This window comes from Rutidosis leptorrhynchoides, chromosome 2 (genome assembly GCF_046630445.1).
Source record: "Rutidosis leptorrhynchoides isolate AG116_Rl617_1_P2 chromosome 2, CSIRO_AGI_Rlap_v1, whole genome shotgun sequence".
Taxonomy (NCBI): Eukaryota; Viridiplantae; Streptophyta; class Magnoliopsida; order Asterales; family Asteraceae; genus Rutidosis; species Rutidosis leptorrhynchoides.
The window spans coordinates 616,460,805-616,482,413 of record NC_092334.1 but is presented as its reverse complement, the minus strand read 5'-3'; the positions used below and the strand labels follow the sequence as shown (position 1 = coordinate 616,482,413).

Here is a 21,609-nt window from a genome sequence, read left to right as displayed (position 1 = left end):
GACCTCAGCATTAAACAGGGTCGCCAAGTGGTCAGATTTATCCTAACCATGAGAAGGATTTATCTCGTACAATGGGGGGGCACCATGCAAATTAGCTGGATAAGACTAATGAATCAGATCCCCAGAAAGGATAATCTCCTTAAAGATTAAAAATCAGCTTTTAAGACTGATATTACTCAATCCTAGAGATTGACCTTAAAGATTGAGAATTCAAACTCATGGAATTCAATGATATCTAAACTCGAGCTTAAACGAGAAAATATTTTGATCAAAATTACAAACCGATTTGTTTTCTGAAAACCCTATTTTCAATGCGTTCATTACCATTGAACGTAAAATCCTAGGAATTCACCTGGAATTCATTAGGTCACCTGAACTAAATCGGGTGTCAACCGTAAGAACGGTGGTTGCATAGCATGGTCAAAGACAGGACCTTGTGCCAGACCGAAAAATTATAAGGGTGAGCTTTACTATTGCTCCTACCAAGGATAGTAATTGCGTCCGACACGTTATAGACCATAATCAAAAGCATGTCACGGGACATTGCCTTAACAGTTGCTTGTTCAACGCTTTCCTTTACAACCGGACGGTAGTTTGCCGAAAGGTAATATACGGAACAAGTAAACTGGACGTGTTGCTTTCCAAATACAAGGTTAGCAAGTGGGTGACACAAAACAGCAAGTTTTGAGCTAAAATTTTCAAATCTAAAACCCACCAAACCCACAAAAATATTTTGCAAACACCGGTAAAGGGTTATTCCGGAAAACTTATCTAGGGTAAAAACTAGATTTCAAAAGATCAAATGTTTTCATAAAGATCCAATTTCCTTAATGGATCTAAATTTTTATAGTCATGTGGGACTGTAAACCATATCGTTACTACCATTGTTTATACCGCCGTATAGAAATCACTGATGTACAAAGTGTGAAGAATAAAGAAGTGATTCTAGTATTTCAAGACGATATTGCTTGAGGACAAGCAACGCTCAAGTGTGGGAATATTTGATAATGCTAAAAACGAACATATATTTCATAGCATTATTCCTCAAGAAAGACAAGCTTTTAGTTGCAATTGTTCTATTTACAAGAGATATTCGTTTAAATAATAAAAGGTGAAGACAAAAGACAGATTCGACGAATTGAAGACGCAAACGACCAAAAAGTTCAAAAGTACAAAAGACAATCAAAAAGGTTCCAATTATTGATAAGAAATGTCTCGAAATTACAAGAGTACAAGATTCAAAACGCAAAGTACAAAATATAAAATTGTACGCAAGGACGTTCGAAAATCCGGAACCGGGACTAGAGTCAACTCTTAACGCTCGACGCAACGGACTAAAAATTACAAGTTAACTATGTATATAAATATAATATAATATATAATTAATTATATTAATTATATATATATTATATATATATATATTAAAAACCGTCGGCAGAGAAAACTCCAAGGACTGAGCTGTAAAATTAACCTCCGCGACTCGCGGAGTTTGAAGGGGATTTTGCCGCGAGTCGCGGAGCCCCAAAATTCAACTCTGGCTATAAAGCAAACCGAATTCTGATCAAATTTCATATTCTATTTCTCTCTTCTCTCATTCATACGATATATATATATATATATAATTTATATTTTAATTTTAATTTTAATTTTAATTCTAATAATAAGGGTATGTTAGCGAATGTTGTAAGGGTGTAAGTCGAAATTCTGTCCGTGTAACGCTACGCTATTTTTAATCATTGTAAGTTATGTTCAACCTTTTTATATTAATGTCTCGTAGCTAAGTTATTATTATGCTTATTTAAAACGAAGTAATCATGATGTTGGGCTAATTACTAAAATTGGGTAATTGGGCTTTGTACCATAATTGGGGTTTGGACAAAAGAACGACACTTGTGGAAATTAGACTATGGGCTATTAATGGGCTTTATATTTGTTTAACTAAATGAAAGTTTGTTAATGTTAATATAAAGATTTACAATTGGGCGTCCCTATAAATTACCATATACACTCGATCGGACACGATGGGCGGGGTATTTATATGTACGAATAATCGTTCATTTAACCGGACATGGGAATGGATTAATAGCCACTAGAATAATTAAAACAGGGGTGAAATTACATTCAAGGGTAATTGGTGTAATTGTTAACAAAGTAGTAAAACCTTGGTTTACACGCAGTCGATAACCTGGTGTATTCATTAAACAAAGTATTAAAACCTTGTTACAATTCGAATCCCCAATTAGTTGGAATATTTAACTTCGGGTATAATAATAATTTGACAAGGACACTTGCAATTTATATTTATGACTGATGGACTGTTATGGACAAAAACCAGACGGACATATTAAATAATCCAGGACAAAGGACAATTAACCCATGGGCATAAAACTAAAATCAACACGTCAAACATCATGATTACGGAAGTTTAAATAAGCATAATTCTTTTATTTCATATTTAATTTCCTTTATTTTATATTTAATTGCACTTCTAATTATCGCACTTTTATTTATTGTTATTTAATCGCACTTTTAATTATCGTACTTTTTAATTATCGCAATTTTATTTTATCGCACTTTTATTATTCGCAATTTCATTATCATTATTTACTTTACGCTTTAATTTAAGTCTTGTATTTATTTTATATTTTACATTAGGTTTTAACTGCGACTAAAGTCTTAAAATCGACAAACCGGTCATTAAACGGTAAAAACCCCCCTTTATAATAATAATATTACTTATATATATGTTTGTATTTTTATAAAAGTAAACTAATATAGCGTTGAGCTTTGTTTAAAGATTTCCCTGTGGAACGAACCGGACTTACTAAAAACTACACTACTGTACGATTAGGTACACTGCCTATAAGTGTTGTAGCAAGGTTTAAGTATATCCATTCTATAAATAAATAAATATCTTGTGTAAAATTGTATCGTATTTAATAGTTTTTCCTAGTAAAATATAAACTATTTTATATACACCTCGCACGACATCATTACCTTAAAACAGAACCAAAGTATACTTATAATAAAGCAAACGGCTTTCACTCTCTATACAATTCAAAAACACGTTAAGATATTAGAATCATGAGTAGGTTGTGGGAAACTCGACCTAAAAATTAACTACAAAGTCTTGCTTTTTTATGATATTATGGTTTACAACTTTGTGTTATTTGGTTTTGCAATATTATTGATCATTATTTCTAATATTGTTTTGCTTACTAATCAATCTAACAAATACTATATAAATTTTATTGATGAAACAAATAAAAATTTGACTTGACCTTTAAAAAAGTCTCGCGAATTCGCGGGTCTTAAGCTAGTAATAATAATAATAATAATAATACGAACATTTATTATGACACGAAAACATTACTTCCTCCTACTCAATTATTTTTCCGTTGTTTCTGTTTTGATTGTCCCAACTTTATTGTTTATTTTTACAACGACAACAACAATACTCAATTTCAAAAATGTGAAATATGTCTTCACTTCTTTAAATAAATAAGAATAACGATGTACAATTCACTAATAAGCGTAACGTATGACAAAATGGTAAGAACTAGTTGTGGAACCCCCGCTTCGCGCCGGGGGCTCCGTTTTGAATGCGAGTAAAAAAAAAAATGTCTTGATCTATTTTGTAAAAAAGAATTTTTTTCGACATCTAACATTGAAGGGTTGTTCCTTTTGCGAAAGTTGCTTCTTTTAGCGTTGTTTTTTTTTTAAAGTTAGTTGATCTATTTTGTAAAAAAAAATGTTTTTCAACATCTTTTGATAGCATTGAAGGGTTGTTCCTTTTATGAAAGTTGTCTCTTTTATCGTTGAGGGAAAAAAAAAAAAAAGGTAGTTGAATTTTTTGTAAAAAAGAATTTTTTTTTCGACATCTTTTGGTAACATTGAAGGGTTGGTTCTTTTACGAAAGTTGCTTCTTTTATCGTTTGAGATAAAAAAAAGTGAAATGACGAAAATACTCCTGGTTACTATTGATGAATAGTGAAATAGTGTTTTGTCTTTTAGATAGTATATAAATATAAGACCACCTTTAACAAGGCGTGTTGGGGGTGTGTGTTGGGGGTGTGTGTTGGCCAACACGCCACCGAACACGCCATAACAAGGCGTGTTGGTGTGTGTTGGTCCAAGTGCATCAAGTGAGGACGGGAGATGTTGAACATGTGCTGCATTTTTTATTATTTTTTAATTAGTTTTTATCCCCCTTTTCACCAAACTTCCAATCAGATTTTAACACATCACCCAACATGCCACTTAACACTCCACCCCATTACACATCGGTATGTCAGCACGCTCATCAAGCAACCCACCCCACCCAGCAACACGCCCATCATCCCCTTCAGGGTAAAGATGGTCTATATATAAATAGTATGGAGTATTATTTTGACCAAGGTCGAATTTATTTAGGGACCAAAGTCAAAATCTATAGGTTCTTTGCGTTTTGCCATGTAACTTTTTACTATGTTACTTTTCTTTTGGGCCATGTTAATTAATTGAACCACTTGGTCAAACTCTTTCTATTGAAAAAAATTTCCGTTTAATCATATGAAAAGATGGATGAAATTGTTACTAATTTACCTTTCTATTGTGCTATTTTATTTTGTTTAGAGAATTTTGTAAGAGATTTGAAATATTTGAATCTAAAATTCAAAGAAAGATTATATATAATGATCGAAGAAAGACTTCCCGATTCTCTTCCACTGCTAATGTATTGTCTAGTGATTGAGTTTTGAATTGTACATTTTATCATTGGGATAATTTAACTATTAGTGGCCAAGTAGAGAACCAAGTATGTTTGTATAGCTTTCTTTAATGAAGTTTTTATACTATTTTGTACACTAGATTTACGCACCGACAACTTTGGTGAATTTGGACATGTTTAACTCTTAGTTAATCGTTTGATCTGTTCAAAATATAACATAACTGGAGTGTTTTCAGAAAATGCAATCTCACCGCACTGGACCATACAAACATCACATTCGTTACATAATCTTACCCCAAAGACCAATAGATGTATAAGTTTCTAAGCTAGGGTTAGTTGCAGAACTGAATCATAAGCATGATTTTTCATTAAATTTAAGCAAATCAAGAGTCATATCCTATACAAATTCACTAATTGCTTAATAAAAACCCTGCTTCAGTATCAAAAGAACCTCAGCTTAAACAGAAAACAAGCACAATTGCTTACATTTAAAAAGAGCATCTGGCTTTTCAAACCATTCTACTTAAGATTTGCCTACAAACAGACCATCATTCTTGTAAAAATGCAAAAAGAAAAAGCATAAATTTCCATATCAGCTTACTTTTTTGGAAACTACAAAAGTCGTTTTGTGTTGAATTTTTAACAAGATGGTCAGTTTGCAATGAAAAACCAAATACAATGATCTGAAAGTACACTCAATTTATAAGCAAACACAAACACACCGTATAGTTAATGCTCACAAAAGCTGCCGAAGTTCCTGATTCTCCTTACGCAACAATTTAACTTCCTTCATAAGCTCCGCCTGAGTTTCCAAAATTGAACTCATTGCATTTGACATTTGCATCTACAGGAAGAACACAAAGTGAGATACGAAAATAATTATATGTATTGTAAAAATACCCTATAGATGGCAACCTAAACATTTGATTAGCTAAATACATTTTTAGAACTTATTTTAAACAGGCTAATCATATACCGTATCATGTATTAATAATAAAGCCGCCTACATTTTTCAACTGAAGTAAATTTTTATTACTTAAATTAAACAAACTAATCCTATTAATAGAATTTGTAACTTTTGATTAAAATGTGTGTGTGTGTGTGTGTGTGTGTGTGTGTGTGTGTGTGTGTGTGTGTGTGTGTGTGTGTGTGTATTTGGGTCAATTTTACCAGGCCTGTTTAACTAGTTAACCAACCCACCATTTTGCCACATCTAAAGCTATCCATATATACGGACCTCCTGCATATGAAATTGCCTTAAGACTTCAATATGAAGATTTTTAACATCTTCATGAATGGATTTCTGAAAAGAACCAAGAGCTTCATCAAGTGTCCCTTGAAACAGTTGAAGTGAAAACGAAGATCCCTGTTGTGAGTTAGGCTGCAAAGGTGTTTTATGGGACTGTGCATCCATACCCTACATGAAATCAACATATCAACGTATATAATAGCATGTAGAAGATAATATTGAGACATGTAAACCCATAGAGATGACCGTACCGGGAAAGGCAAGTATTTTTACTTTGATGTACGCGGCCTAACTGGGTTATCCCGTAACCGTTTCCGACCCTTTCCTTGGGCCAAGCCATCCCATAATATGATGCTTGCGAGATTTGAACTTTAGATCTCTTGTGAGGATATTGGGACCCCAACCATTAGGCTATACTGCGATGGTTCAACTAAATGAATGAGGTTTTCCCTATTCAGGTAACCCAAGGGAGGGAGGGTGAGATTTTTTTACTCTGATGTACGTATCCTAACTGAATTATCGTGTAACCATTTCCGACCCTCTCCCTGGCCACCCAAGATGTGTTGCTAGTGAGCTTTAAAGATAATCAATTGTTTTAAAGAAACTCCGGTTTGTGCACTAAAAGTATATTGTACAGTTTTGTTCAGGCATGTCTTTGTTATAGAACTCTTAGTGTTTGAAACATAAACTGAATATTTACTGAAATTCATCAATACCAACAAAAATTATGTTTTGAGAAAAATGTATATAACTGAGTAAAGAGCTCTAAAGTTGGGTGAAAAGAAGGGATAACTGAGTTACATCAATTTTTAACCCACCCCCGGAGTATCAAATTTGCAGCAACTATTATATAACCAATTATTTGACCCATTGACAATCGAACACCAACGAGAATTTTTTTTTTTTTTTTTTTTGGGAACACTATAAAACCAACTAATCAGCCCCATAAAGCAGATCCCGACCACTTCTATAAAAGTAATCACAAGCAACTGTAAAGCGTGCGTATGATGAATATCTTACATTCATGGATGAAGGAATTCCAGATTCTGCGACAACCAACGTCTCATTCTTTGATGAAAAACTACTCACATGCTCTTCTTTTGTTTCAGCTTCTGATTTCTTTACTTTTAGGGACCCAACAGCACTAACTGTCGCGTCACTAAAGGATGGGTTAGTGCTTATTCTCTCAGCGTAACTTGAAAATCTTCGAGTTTGGGTCAACGCTAGTCCTGAAGATTCCAAATTGCCTTGCATGCCAAGTGTAACAGACGTAGAACCAAACGGGACATCAGAATATGCTAAAGGGCTCTCTTGACTAAACGAGTTATCCCTGATTTGAAAATTAATACCTGTCTGAATTGAAGGTAAACTTGGATTTTGAAGTCCTGTCATCATGGATCCCGAAAATATACTGGAAGACGATGACAATGTCGCAAACCGAGAAGGTAGTGTTACTTGCTGACGTGGACGAGCAAATTTATCGGACACCCTCTCACCACCCCAAGCTTCTGGAGGAGTAATGGATGAAGGTTCATCAGTTCTTATCGGAAAAGATATTGGCTGAGAGATTGGAGTCCGGCTGTCATCCTGTGTGAATATATATATACAAGTTATTGAATTTAAGATGTGGCTATACTAGAGGAGTTTAATGGTTTAATAATATTAATTAGATGATATATGCATTAAAAAGCAATAAACTTGGGTATGATCACTAGTTACGGTTAACACTATCCACCCTTGCAAAAACTCAGACTACAATAGAATATCCATTATCAAGGTTGAAAAAGACGCGATACGGGATCGAGACGATCGGGACCTTAAAACGTTGAGACGGGGGTCAAGACGGACGTTAACTGACGTTGACTTTTATATATATAAATATATACAACAACAACAACAACAACAACATAAGCCAATACCACATAAGTGGTGTATGGAGGAGGTGAGATGTAGACAATCCTTCCACTAACCGAGAATAAAGGCAAGTCATTTCTCCACCCAGGGTGAAAACACTCTCAAAAGTAGAGAAAATCATCCCTCTCTCTATTCGACGGATAAAGAGATTGCTTCCGAGTGGACCTCCGGCCAATAAGTAGGAAAAAGTTTTTAAAAATAAAATAAAATAAATTGAGACGCCATGAAAATGGTAAAATCAAATTTGCATGGATTTTAAATCCTGCCTGAAATTTAATTTAGGCTCTAAAGTTAGTCAAGTCGCCAATAAATCGACGCTTGCTGTCGACTAAATAACTAGACCCGAATATATATATATATATATATATATATATATATATATATATATATATATAGTTGCAGGATCAATGGGGAAGTAACCAATCGGGGGGAAATGGAGGGAAGCAAATTTTTTTTTTTTTTTTCCGTTTTTTTTGGAATTTTTTTTTCCGGCATCAAGATCACACGAAAATATGAACATTTAGAAGAGACACTTCGTGATGAATATTATTATTTAGACGGGAAAACGATCGACAAAAATAACATTCAAGATAATATTGTTCGTGAAGAATATGAACGATTTTTTTACATGTTTTGTGAAGTAAAATTTAGCCCGATTTAGAGTTTAGGGTTTAGGGTTTAGGGTTTAGGGTTTAGGGTTTAGGGTTTGGTGTTTTGGGTTTATTCCATAAACCCAAAACACCAAGCCCTAAACCCTAAACTCTAAACCGTTCGTGTTAAAAACTCAATCTAAATCCTAAATCTAAACCCTAAATCTAAACCCTAAACCCTAAATTTCTAAACCCTAATATCTAAACCCTATAAACTCTAATATCTAAACCCTAATATCTAAACCCCAATAGCTAAAACCTCAACATACGCTCGAAAAACACGATAATTGTTATATATTACTTCTTCGAGCGTTTTCCCGCCAAAATAAAAACATTTATCACAAAGTGTCTATACTAAATGTTCATATTTTCATCCCATCTATAATGTTCGTGAACAAAGTTTTTTCAAAAAACGAAAAAAAAAAAAAAAAATTTTGCTTCCCCCCGATTGGTTAATTCCCTCTTGATCCTACCACTATATATATATATATATATATATATATATATATATATATATATATATATATATATATATATATATATACACACACATATTTTAAAGCCAAAAAAACTCAACAAGTTTGTACGTATAAATCTATAATAGCTATTATTATCATTAATATAATATAATACAAAAAAAAAAAAAAAAAATAACAATAAACTACGTGATCGATTTGACCGATTTTAACTGAAAATTTGACTTTTGACCGGACTTTTGACCTTTGACCGACTTATTAGAAGACGGGATGGGGTGAAGACGGGCTAATCCTCAAAACGCTGCAACGGGCATCGCAATGAACGTAACGGACGTCGTTTACAACACTGTTCATTATGGAGTAATCTGACCCGTTTACCCATCAGAATGAGAACATGGCAAAGGCACGTCCCTAACTTAGACCATGTTAACCTTTTCTTCGATACGGTGACCGGGCTAATTTGCAAGATTGCCTAAGTGCGAACTTTTTTTTTTTTTGAAAAACAAGCCCCAAAATGTAGCTAGTGAGGATTGAACCCGACTCTCTAAGTATCCAACCACTAAGGCCCCGTTGGGGTTCTAAAGGTTCAAACTTAATTATGGGTGAAAAAAGTGTCATATTTATTTATTGAGTTATTACTTACATTGCATATCGCATATTGATATCCATTCCAAAAAAGTAAACCAACATGGATAATTAACAAAACATGTACCATTGTTGATGGAGGCTTCCAGTCAAATATTGACTGAGGATCACTGCCCACATCTGTTGCAAGAGGTAATCTTTTCGATGAAGGAAACAAAAGAGAAGTCTTCTTATCAAATTCATTTTTAATGCCCTCAAATAACTTATCAAAAGACGGTGTAATCGGTTGTACTTCTACAAGTGGTGAAAATACATCCATGTCATCTTTGTAATTAAAACCACGTGGAGCATGTAGTCTAGCCAATTCACCGGCCCATAGTGAGCTTCTCAATGGTGTTTCTTCACCTGCAGATTGATCGTAAGCACTAACGGATGCTGAGTTGGCAGACTCCGTAACGGAACCTGCAGGCAAGTGATTAGTAGGCAGGCTGGTGTAGGATGATGATTGCGCCATTGAATTACGGTTGTCTGATTGAGTGTCGAAATGGAAGTTTTAGGAATTTAGAATTAATGATCATGAATCATTTGATCGAGATTCGAGTGAAAAATGGAGTGCGAAAATAAACCCTAATTTACGAGAACGAAAATAAAGCTTTACTACTCCGTATATTTTTATATCTGGTAAAATTAATTTTTATTTGGAATTTTTCTAATCTCTTAAAAAATAGGAATTTTGTAATTCAAACGGACCCTTCTGTTCCTAAGTTTTTTAGTGGGAAAGAAAACAAATAAAAAGATTTGAAAACGACTAAAAACAATACTACCTCCGTCCCACCAGAAGTGTCCACTTTAACTTTTGATTGTGTTTTCATTGATATAACTTTCGTCAAATATTATATAACACCGACAAAAATATCTAAAGTCAAAGTTGAATAAGGAAAACCGAAAAAAGTTAAAGTGGACACTTCGAATGGGACGGACGGAGTATTAGACATAATTTTTCTTCTCCTTTTCTCTTCTCTCTTTAAAATATTCAGGAACACCATTTTTAAAAAACTCTCCTTTATGTTTATGTTCTTTTTTTTTTTCAAATAAAACTTGTGGAATTAAGAAATTAGGACATGTAGTTTTTTGTTTATGCATTAGACCAATTTTAATCATGCGTCAAATTTGAGGCGTTAGATGACATGGACGAACTTGACGCCCTTTGACGCTCCTAACGGCCGCCTAACGGGGCATCAAATCTGACATTGAATGACCGTTAGTCAAGATTCTGACGGGAAAAAAAAAGAACGGTGTCAGAATTTTTTTAACCAATTAGTTTTCACCATTAAACTTTATATATTATTACTTTATATATTTTATAAACTAATAATATATACCCAAATACAAGTTATATATTAGCACATCGCCCACCACAAATTTAACACTCAAATTTGACACTTTCCTTTATTTTAACTAAGGGATGGTACAAACTCCTATATATATAACGTACTAACAGTGCGTGGAAAATGCAACCTCGTTGTACTGTACCAAATAAACATCACATTCATGACATAATCTACCCCAAAGACCAATAGATGATGCACAAGTTACACAGCTAGAGTTGGTTGAAGGTTAAACTGGACTTGAACTTAATTAGCCGTTCTTGAATTCTTGGTTCAACTCCAGCTGAGCAGCAATATCACGCTGGTATGGCCTTCAAGGGATCGTACAAACTCCAATATTGTTTTGGCCGGTATACGTACTTTGCTACTGCCTATTCTCACGAACAATGAATCATAACAATCTCATTACAAGATTAACCTGCTTACATGATCAAGATGAAAGGCTTCTCTGATCTGACAAAGTCCAACCAGTCCGGATTCGTTTAGCACATTTCTTTCAACAGACTTTCAGCATATACTTGAATGAACCAAATTCAAATCATGTGAATTGTAACATCTAGAGTTTAGAAAAAACATGTGCAAATATATAGTAGTAGGATCAAGAGGGAAGTAACCAATCGGGGGAAGCGGGGGAAGCAAAATCTTTTTTTTTTCTTCGTTTTTTGAAAAAACTTTGTTCACGAACATTATAGATGGGATGAAAATATGAACATTTAATAAAGACACTTTGTGATAAATATTTTTATTTTGGCGGGAAAACGCTCGAAGAAGTAATATATAACAATTATCATGTTTTTCGAGCGTATGTTGAGATTTTAGCTATTAGGGTTTAGATATTAGGGTTCATAGGGTTTAGATATTAGGGTTTAGAAATTTAGGGTTTAGGGTTTAGATTTAGGGTTTAGATTTAGGATTTAGATTGAGTTTTTAACACGAGCAGTTTAGAGTTTAGGGTTTAGGGTTTGGTGTTTTGCGTTTATGGAATAAACCCAAAACACCAAACCCTAAACCCTAAACCCTAAACTCTAAATCGGGCTAAATTTTACTTCACAAAACATGAAGAAAAAAAAACGTTCATATTCTTCACGAACAATATTATCTTGAATGTCATTTTTGTCGATCGTTTTCCCGCCTAAATAATAACATTCATCACGAAGTGTCTTTTCTAAATGTTCATATTTTCGTGTGATCTTGATGCCGGAAAAAAAATTCAAAAAAACGAATTTTTTTTTTTTTTTTGCTTCCCCCACTCCCCCCCGATTGGTTACTTCTCCTTTGATCCTGCCCCCAAATATATATATACCACTAAATATATGGATAAACATACCATACTATTGTTTCTTGTTTCTAAATAATAGCAAAAGAGATTATTTCATTCTACAACCTCCATATTCAGAAATGAATCATAAGCATGTATTTTCATTAACTTTAAGCAAATCAAGGGTCATATCCTATACATGTTCTATCACTCTGCTGAATAAAGTCAAACCTGACTTACTTCTCTTTTGACACTACAACCCAAGACTACAACTTCAGGTACAATGCAACCAATAAAAAACCTTCTTCAGTATCAAAGGAACCTCAGCTTAAACACAAATAAAATAAGAAGAAAAAAAAAAAACAATTGCTTACATTTAAAAAGAGCAATTGGCGTTTCAAACCATTCTACTTAGATTTGCCTACAAACGGACCATCATTCTTGTAGTAAAAAAAAAAAAAAGCACTCGTATTTTTCCAAATCCCCTTACTTTTTTGGAAACTTCAAAAGCCATTTTGTGTTGATTAAATTGTTAACAATAAGATGGTCAGTTTGCAATGAAAATCCAAATACAGTGATTAAAAAGTACACTCAATATAAAAATGAAGACGCACACCGTACAGTTAATGCTCACAAAAGCTGCCGAAGTTCCTGATTCTCCTTACGTAACGATTTAACTTCCTTCATAAGCTCCGCCTGAGTTTCCAAAATTGAGCTCATTGCATTTGACATTTGCATCTACAGGAAGAACACATCATGAGTGGCAAAATATAATAAAATAATGTATAGTAAAATTACCCTATTATGATATGATCAATTCGGATTGTGTTTCATCTCTAACAGGCCAAACAAATTAAGCAAGTCCAAAGCCACTCAACGTGTTCTTTAATAATAAGGCAAAACCGGTACATTTTGATTAACTAAATACATTTTTCGTACTTATTTTAAACAGGCTAATCATATCTCATGTATTAATAATTAATAATAAAGCAGCCTAAATATTTCAACTAAAGTACATTTTTTTTACTTATATTAAAATATGTGTGTGTGCGTGTGTCTTTGGGTCAATTTTACCCGACCTGTTTCGCCCGTTAACCAACCCACCATTTTGCCACATCTAAAGCTATCCACGCATATATACAGACCTCCTGCATATGAAATTGCCTTAAGACTTCAATGTGAAGATTTCTAACATCTTCATGAATGGATTTCTGAAAAGAACCAAGAGCTTCATCAAGTGTCCCTTGAAACAGTTGAAGTGAAAAGGAAGATCCCTGCTCTGAGTTGGGCTGCAAAGGTGTTTTATGGGGCTGTGAATCCGTACCCTATAAGAAATCAACATATCAGCATATAATAGCATGTACAAGAAAACATTGTGCTGCGTAAAACAATAAAAATGACCGTACCAAATTAAGAGGGTGTTCGGATTCTTTGATTGTTAAGCAAACAAGGTAAACATATAAGGTTTTTCCATGTGCAGGCTACCCCAGAAAGGCAAATATTTTTACTCAGATGTATGCAGCCTAATGGGTTATCCCGTGACCGTTTCCGACACTCTCCCTAGCCACCCCAAATGTGTTACTAGTGAGCTTTGAACCTGGAAGCTATTATGAGGATATCAACCATTAGGCCATCTTGTGATGTTTTGAAGATTGATCATTAGATGATAGTAAATTATCATAACCACAAAATCAATTGTAGTAAACACCACATGTAGAAATAAGTGTATAGCCACATCTTTGTCCTTTGACGTGAAAATAATCAGATAATTGGTTGTAATAATCAATTGTTTTAAAAAAGTGGTTTGTGCACTAAAAAGTGTATTTTAAAGTTTTGTTGGCATGTCTTGTTATGTATCTCTTAGTGTTTATAACACATAAAACTGTATATTTACAGAAATTCATCAATAACAACAAAAACTATGTCTTGTGAGAAATGTATATAACTAAGTAAAGGGCTCTAAAGTTGGGTAAAAGAAGGGGTAACTGAGTTACTTCGGTTTTTACCCCACCTCACAGAATCAAATTAGCAGCAGATATAATATTTATATAGCCAATTATTTGACCTATCAACACTCGAACACCAAACAAAATTTTTTCCCGGAACACTATAAAACCAAAGTTCCATAAAGCAAATCTCGACCAGTTTTATAAAAGTAATCACGAGCAATTGTAAAGTGTGTGTATGACGAATATGACGAATATCTTACATTCATGGATGGAGGAATTCCAGATTCCGTGACAACCAAAGTCTCCTTCTTTGGTGAAAAGTTACTTAGATGCTCTTCTTTTGTTTCAGCTTCTGTTTTATTTACTTTTGGGGACCCCACAACACTAACCGTCCCGTCACTAAAGGATGGATTAGTGCTTATTCTCTCAGCATAACTTGAAAATCTACGAGTTTGGGTCAACGCTTGTCCAGAAGATTCCAAATTTCCTTTAATGACGGACGTAGAACCAAACGGGACATCGGAATATGTTAAAGGGCTTTCTTGAGTAAAAGAGTTATCCTTGATTCGGAAATTAAGACCCGTCTGACTTGATGGTAAACTTAGATCCTGAAGTCCAGTCATCATGGATCCCGAAGATATACTGGAAGAAGATTTCAATGTTGCAAGCCGAGAAGGTAGTGTTTCTTGCTGACGTGGACGACCGAATTTATCAGACACCCTCTCGCCGCCCCAAGCTTCTGGAGGAGTAATGGATGAAGGATCATCAGTTTTTATCGGAAAAGATATTGGCTGAGAGATGGGAGTCCGGCTTTCATCCTGTGTGAATGTTTAAACAAGTTATTAATTTAAGAAGTGGCTATATTAAATAAGTTTGATGGTTAAAATAGATGATATTGCATAAAAAAGGAATAACCTTGGATGTGATCTCTAGTTAGGGTTAACACTTTCCACCCTTAAAAAACTCAGACTACAATAGAATATCAATTATAGAGTAAACTGATCGGTTTACCCGGAATGACAACATGGCAAATGCGTGTCCCTAACTTTGACCATGTTAGCCTTTTATCCTATATGGTGACCGGAAATGAACTAATTTGCAAGATTGCCTAAAAGTGTGAACTTATTTATGGGTGAAAACAGTGTTTGTCATGAAAGTTTCGCGTATAAATTATATTTCAAGTTATTACTAACATTTCATTTCATAGTGATATCCATTATAAAAGAATAATTTAACGTGGATAACAAGCAAAAAGTATACCGTTGTTGTTGAGGGAGGCTTCCAGTCAAATATTGACTGAGGATCACTACCCACATCCGTTGCAAGAGGGAATCTTTTCGATGAAGGAAACAAAAGAGAAGTCTTCTTCTCAAATTCATTTTTGGTACCCTCAAATAACTTATCAAAAGACGGTGTAATCGGTTGTACTTCTACAAGTGGTGAAAACACTTCCATGTCATCTTTGTAATTAAAACCACGTGGTGCATGTAATCTAGCCAATCCACCGGCCCATAGTGAGCTTCTCAATGGCGTTTCTTCACCTGCAGATGGATCATAAGCACTAACGGCTGCTGAGTTGGCAGACTCCGGAGAAGGTCCCGGACGAATAGAATTCCGGGACCCGGCAGTTGAAGTGGCAGATAGGGCTGCAGAAGGAAGTGGGTCCGGCATAACAATTGAATCATCCACAGTACCACCCATTAAAGCTGTATCTGGTGTGCAATTTTTTTCATTTACATATATAGGTTTCGATCTTTGCCAACACAAACTTGTGACGGCCTACAGAAAGATAATATAATAAGAATTGCAAATTGCAAAACATAGTAAATAAAGAAAGAGAGAGAGATAAAGATTTACCTCAGAATTTGAATAAGCACGAAGAACAGTAAATGGTTGTGGTTTACCACGAACATCGTAGAATACCACTTGCCCAGTAGTTGTTCCAGCTGCCAGTGTGTATCCATCGTCTCTATATGCCACTGAAGAAAAAGGTGCTTCGTAGGGAATGCAAAATGAGGGTTTTCTTGATCCTGAGTCGAAAGTGTATAACTTTTTATCTAGTCCAACACTAGCAATCATCTGCAAACAGTCAAAAATTTACATGCAATATCTTCTTAATCCACTAAAAAACTTATTTTCTACCGTAAACAGGTTAATGCAATGTAAAGGAAACCTTATCATTGGACGGTGAAAAACTGATGCCAGCTGTTGGTGCAGAATGCTGCTTTAACCAAGAAACCTGCACGCCAGATTAAGATCATTGTAAGATTTGTGTTTATATGAAGCATTATTAATTTTCCATCTTATTATATGAACAATAATATGTTAACATAAAACATCTAAATGGTTTAGTAGGGGCCTTTAATCTTTAGAAGATTCGTTTTAAAGCTATTATTCTATTTTATCTACAGTATATCTACATATATAAAGTAGTTTGTTTATTTTTGTTGTTTCATAAAAGCAAGAAGTCGGAAAGAGAAAAATTCTCAAAATGGACATTTCAAAAGATGCACCTTTGGCTTTGGGTTGCGACCAGTTGTATCCCACAAATGAACAGATCCATCATCACCAGCAGTCACTAAAAGGTGCCTGCTAATCCGTGAATAATCAAGCACCCTCAAGACCTGAGCTTGAACCATCATACAAACATCTAGTACATCAGAACAAAAGTATATAAATTCAAAAACACACAATAAGAAATAAGAGATTATAAATGGTTTTGTGATAACTAAAAGTTAAACCAGAGACACACCTGCCCATTTGGATCCTTAAGTTCAGTAGGCCTTGCGCCAGATGAAAGGTTGTGTATAATTAGATTTCCACAAAGACTAATAGAAGCTAAATGTTCATCTCTGCAATTGTATTTTACATCAGTTATTGTGTCTGTATGACCCTTTAACCACTTTATACACCTCATCCTCTGCAAATCCCATATTCTCACAACTTGACCACTTCCACCCGAACAAATGTATCGAGATGTTTTGGTACTAAAGTTGATAGTATATATAGACTCCTGCAAGTGTTTACATCTGTGTTATATTACGTTTTCATTAGTTGTTCCCATCACAATTAAGAAAAGAGACAAGAACACATACATACATAACAAAAGACTACATATATGGATGTCGACATAACTGAAATGTAATGAAGATGATGCAAATTAAGAGAGAGCAAGCTTCTACCTTCTATCATTCAAGGTTAATAACTAAATCACTATGTTATGCAATATGTTTATTAAAGAACTTCACATGCCAATAAACACGCAAACTCGTAAATTAACCACATACTAAATACAAGATTAACTTCATTTACAGTATCAACATCAAGAGGCGTTTCAAATTATATAACCTCACCTCAATATTATCACCACTGTCAGTGCCTGCAGCAGGAATAGAACCCATACTTTGACCATTTTTTCGCCATAATGATATCTTTTTATCATCACCAGCACTTGCCACCACCAAATCTATTCACAAAATAATTACAGTAAGACATTTATTTATCAAATAAATGTAATATTTGAAATTTGTTCACAAAATTTTAATAGAATTAGAATGTATAAATTAAAACTTACTCGTATGATTCCACTTAACAGAATTAACATGAGAACCAGGTGAAGGTGTGTGAGTAAGAACACAAGGATCGCCGGGATCCATGGAAACGTCAAAAAGTTTGACGGTGTCGCCACCACTAGCGGCCAATAGCGACATTGCTGGATCCGTAAAGTTCATTTACTGAATTTAGGGTTTTGATGTGATGCCGGAGCTAACTAACTTTAATCATGAGTCGTGTGAATTGTGATTCATTATAACGTCAAACAACTTTATTTGAAAATGAATTTAAATTTAATTAAACTAATATGAGAGTGATGTGATTATGATGATGATTATATGAAATGAATGATTTTGAAAGAGAAGTGGAATGAATTTGTGTTTATTATACGGAGTAGTTTATTTTTGTTCGGAACTGAATTTGAAACCCTAAATAAAATAAAAAATAAAAAGAGAGAAAAATCTCAATTTCAAAAATGTTTTTATTTAAAAAAGAAAGTGAGGGTCGGGGCCTTTAACCTTTAACCCAAGGTTGAAGAAATCGGAACTCGGAGAGTTCTCGGCGAGACAATTTCTTAAAATTCTCGGAGAACTTGGGGAGAACTCGGCAGTTGATTTTCGTTGACTTTTGGTATAATTTTTATGATATCCGAGATTTGACCGATTTTTGGCCGAGAAACTTAATTTATCGGTCATTGATTAATTAAACCGGTCGTTGACCAATTTCAAAACGAGAACTCGGCAGAAACTCCAAAACGATTTGTCGGTAAGAACTCGGCCGATTTTTCCGATTTTTGCAACTTTGCTTGTACCTACCTCGGCAAAAGTAGCCCATCGGGTTTAATTTTTTTTCAAATAATACATACATGATTTTTGTTCAAATACTTGTAGTTTCGACTAGATGCATGCGTTTGTAAAACATATTTACCAACCAAAAACATCTTCAAAAATATGCATGCGTTTGTAAAACATATTTACCAAACAAATGCATCTTTAAAATATGTCCTTAACTTCTAGTACATCCTCTTATCTCCAACTTTTTAAGTATATACTTCATCCCCGCTGCCCACTCCGTTGTGATGATTGCAAGTTCATCGCTATATTACGAATCATGTATGCATGTTTTTATCTACGAAAAAATTCTTTGTGGAATTGGATGTAAGAATACGTCTAGGAAGTACTAATAAATGTTTAGACTAAAGCAGTTACACATACACACTTCAGCTTGATTATAGTTAAAACTAGAAAAGTGGCCCGCGCGATGCCGCGGTGCCTTTCGAGTTACATAATCATAGTTAACGTAGCGTTATGTATTTACGAAAATAAAAACGCTTTGCTACGGGTGTTTTTGAATACACGTCGTTAGTACCTAGTATACCTAATGGCATATGCATTTTTAACGTCGGGAAGATTGTGTAAAAAATGGAAACATCACCATCGATATGATGTAAGTAGTTTGGGTTGTTTATTATAAGTGTATGTATATGTATTGAAGATAGCCCGAGGTGTTTAGCGTTTTTTGAGAAGTGTCCGTTTCGCGTATATATTGTCCCGTAGGGTTCGTTAGATTTTTTCGAGTTGAACGGTGGTCTCGGAAAAATTTAACTCACATCGAGCGAGAAGATAGGACACGTTATAAATTCGGGTGGAATTAGTTTCTTTTATTTTGATAAAATTATATATTTACACTTTCTACCCCTGGAAAAGTGTAAACTTGAGGGATCGTTGTGTAAATTGAGCCGAAGTTAAGGGGCCGATTGCAATGTGAACGAAAACTCAAAACGACAATCCAAAACAAATGAAACGACAAAAATCCGGGTGTGTTTTAGTATATAAGTATAGTATAATATAATATAATATAATATAATATAATATAATATAATATAATATAATAATATAATATAAGGTTTTTTATATAGGTATAATATAATATAATGAGTATTTATATACGGGTTTTTATGATATATATATATATATATATATATATATATATATATATATATATATATATATATATATATAGTGAAAGGATTCTGAGAGAACCAAGGGTGGGAGAGAACCCATAGCACCATGTTATTTTTCACTGACATCCTTATCGTATTTCAATTCGCATCTTCAAGTTGTAGATCCATACACGCAGTATCATTCTCGAATTTGAAAAGTCAACTCGATGTTCATCATGGTCAACGAATTAATTGGATCGAATCAGGATATTTCAGATGATATGGACTGTTTTCGAGCATTCATAGCAACATTTTGAACACTTTTCATGTGTACATCAACATCTACAAGTGCCTAAATCGCAAAATTTGATTTCATGTTCTTCATGAACATCGCACATGTTCATCTTTGATTTTTCACTTTTGTTGATGTTATGGATTGCCTTCCTTCACAAAAGTTGCTACTCGTTGCACTTAGATGCTGTTTCAATATAATTTTCAACTCAATTTGATGATTCAATTCACGATGATGATAAACATGGAAGGTGAATATGGTAGATGAACTCAATCTTTGTGCAGATTGAATTCAATCTGTGCACAGATTGAACTCAATCTGCTGCAGATTGAACCAAATCTGTTTACAGATTGAACCCAATCTGTGTACAGATTGAACTCAATCTGTCACGTAAAAAAAATTTTAAATTTTTTTTTTTAATCTGCTACAGATTGAACTTCAATCTGCATACAGATTGAAGAACAGTCTGCAGATCGAAGGTGTGAGTGTGTTGGTTCTTTGGGTTCTCTCACACCCTTAGTTCTCTCCGGATCCTCACCCTATATATATATATATATATATATATATATATATATATATATATATATATATATATATATATATATATATATATATATATATATATATATATCGGTTCAACATATATAAATGCGTTACTATAAACACATGTATAACAAAATTTTATCTATATTGAAATCATTAGCAGTTTCATGATTTTTGCTTTTTCTAACATAAATGAGATTGACATTGCCGAAAAAATGAATAAATGCGAGTGATGTTGTGGTTAAATAATGTAACGCTGTTAATAAAATGATTATAAACAATGATAATAACGTTATCTATTTTGTAAGATGCATGTATTTGGTAAATATGTTTTTCAAGTGCACATGATTTTTGTCATAAATCGTATAATAGCATACTATACTAAATATAAATATTAAGTATAATCATAAGACGGGATTAGCTAACTTGTGCATGTTGCATTCCTACTCACCTGGTCCATGCACATCGCCAGGGCCGTCTCACTGATTATGAGTGTCTAGTGCAGACATAAAAATGGGCTCTTAAACGTTAATTACTTTTTATGTTAAAGTGATCTGATCCGCTTTGTGAACCAAGACTAATTCGGCCTAACACTAATTTTTTGGGTTAAATGTATATAATTATAAAGTATGTTGGGGGAGAATGAGGGTTAACATGGGATTATGCTTAATGACTATACTAATGACAACCCATAAAAATAAGTGTTTTTATGATGACATATGCACATAGCTAAAGGTGACGGTAGACATCTTAACATAAATCATCAAGTTCACTAATCCACACTTGATCTAGCAAAAGACCAAAAATCAAAAGAAAACCTAAAATGAAAAACAGGAAATACGGCTGAACCACGGTCGACCGCAGGTCAGACCGTGGAGACCTGCACCCAGATTTACGAAATCAGGGATGCACGGTCGACCCCACGGCTGACCGTGGGTCGACCGCAGAAACCTTCTGTTCGAATTTTGATCGAAAAATGTTTGACCATTTCCGGACATCTATTATTTATGAAACCTGTTCCAGCATGCTTAAGATAGTTGCCTCCTTCATTCCCAAAGGAGTTTTGGTCACTAGAACACTAATCTTGGTTAATCACGCCTAAT

At 34.1% G+C, this 21,609-nt stretch overlaps 2 protein-coding genes across 8 annotated transcripts; both read right to left on the bottom strand.

The window, feature by feature from the left end:
• Positions 1-5,165: 5,165 nt before the first annotated feature.
• On the bottom strand, positions 5,166-10,202 carry LOC139893526 (protein NEDD1-like). 4 transcript variants are annotated; one of them, XM_071876696.1, is made up of 5 exons: positions 9,710-10,202; positions 7,307-7,544; positions 6,978-7,204; positions 5,946-6,125; positions 5,166-5,552 (listed from the first exon to the last, which is right to left on the bottom strand). In XM_071876696.1, the coding sequence occupies exons 1-5, from the start codon at positions 10,094-10,096 to the stop codon at positions 5,445-5,447; spliced, it is 1,140 nt and encodes a 379-aa protein (XP_071732797.1). In that variant the 5' UTR covers positions 10,097-10,202; the 3' UTR covers positions 5,166-5,444. The 4 variants fall into 4 exon arrangements, with proteins under 4 accessions (XP_071732797.1, XP_071732794.1, XP_071732798.1 ...); XM_071876693.1 differs by having other exon boundaries at positions 6,978-7,544; XM_071876695.1 differs by having other exon boundaries at positions 5,472-5,552; positions 5,909-6,125; positions 6,978-7,544.
• An 817-nt stretch (positions 10,203-11,019) lies between these two features.
• Positions 11,020-18,083, bottom strand: LOC139893524 (protein NEDD1-like). 4 transcript variants are annotated; one of them, XM_071876690.1, is made up of 11 exons: positions 17,752-18,083; positions 17,531-17,643; positions 16,930-17,190; positions 16,691-16,801; positions 16,351-16,416; positions 16,035-16,256; positions 15,438-15,956; positions 14,438-14,995; positions 13,374-13,553; positions 12,850-12,966; positions 11,020-11,526 (listed from the first exon to the last, which is right to left on the bottom strand). In XM_071876690.1, exons 1-10 carry the CDS (start codon positions 17,906-17,908, stop codon positions 12,859-12,861), a joined length of 2,295 nt encoding a protein of 764 aa, XP_071732791.1. In that variant the 5' UTR covers positions 17,909-18,083; the 3' UTR covers positions 11,020-11,526; positions 12,850-12,858. The 4 variants fall into 4 exon arrangements, with proteins under 4 accessions (XP_071732791.1, XP_071732792.1, XP_071732790.1 ...); XM_071876691.1 differs by having other exon boundaries at positions 11,020-11,487; XM_071876689.1 differs by lacking the exon at positions 11,020-11,526 and having other exon boundaries at positions 12,370-12,966.
• Positions 18,084-21,609: the final 3,526 nt, after the last annotated feature.

Coding starts and splice junctions, on each gene's coding strand:
- LOC139893524 (XM_071876690.1), bottom strand. CDS start 17,908: ATGAACTTTACGGATCCAGCAATGTCGCTATTGGCCGCTAGTGGTGGC. Junction 17,644..17,751: donor TGTTAAGTGGAATCATACGA/GTAAGTTTTAAT, acceptor TTTTGTGAATAG/ATTTGGTGGTGGCAAGTGCT. Junction 16,802..16,929: donor TTAAGGATCCAAATGGGCAG/GTGTGTCTCTGG, acceptor GTTCAAGCTCAG/GTCTTGAGGGTGCTTGATTA.
- LOC139893526 (XM_071876693.1), bottom strand. CDS start 10,096: ATGGCGCAATCATCATCCTACACCAGCCTGCCTACTAATCACTTGCCT. Junction 7,545..9,709: donor GGAAGCCTCCATCAACAATG/GTACATGTTTTG, acceptor ATATTCACACAG/GATGACAGCCGGACTCCAAT. Junction 5,553..5,945: donor GGCAATTTCATATGCAGGAG/GTCCGTATATAT, acceptor TTCTTCCTGTAG/ATGCAAATGTCAAATGCAAT.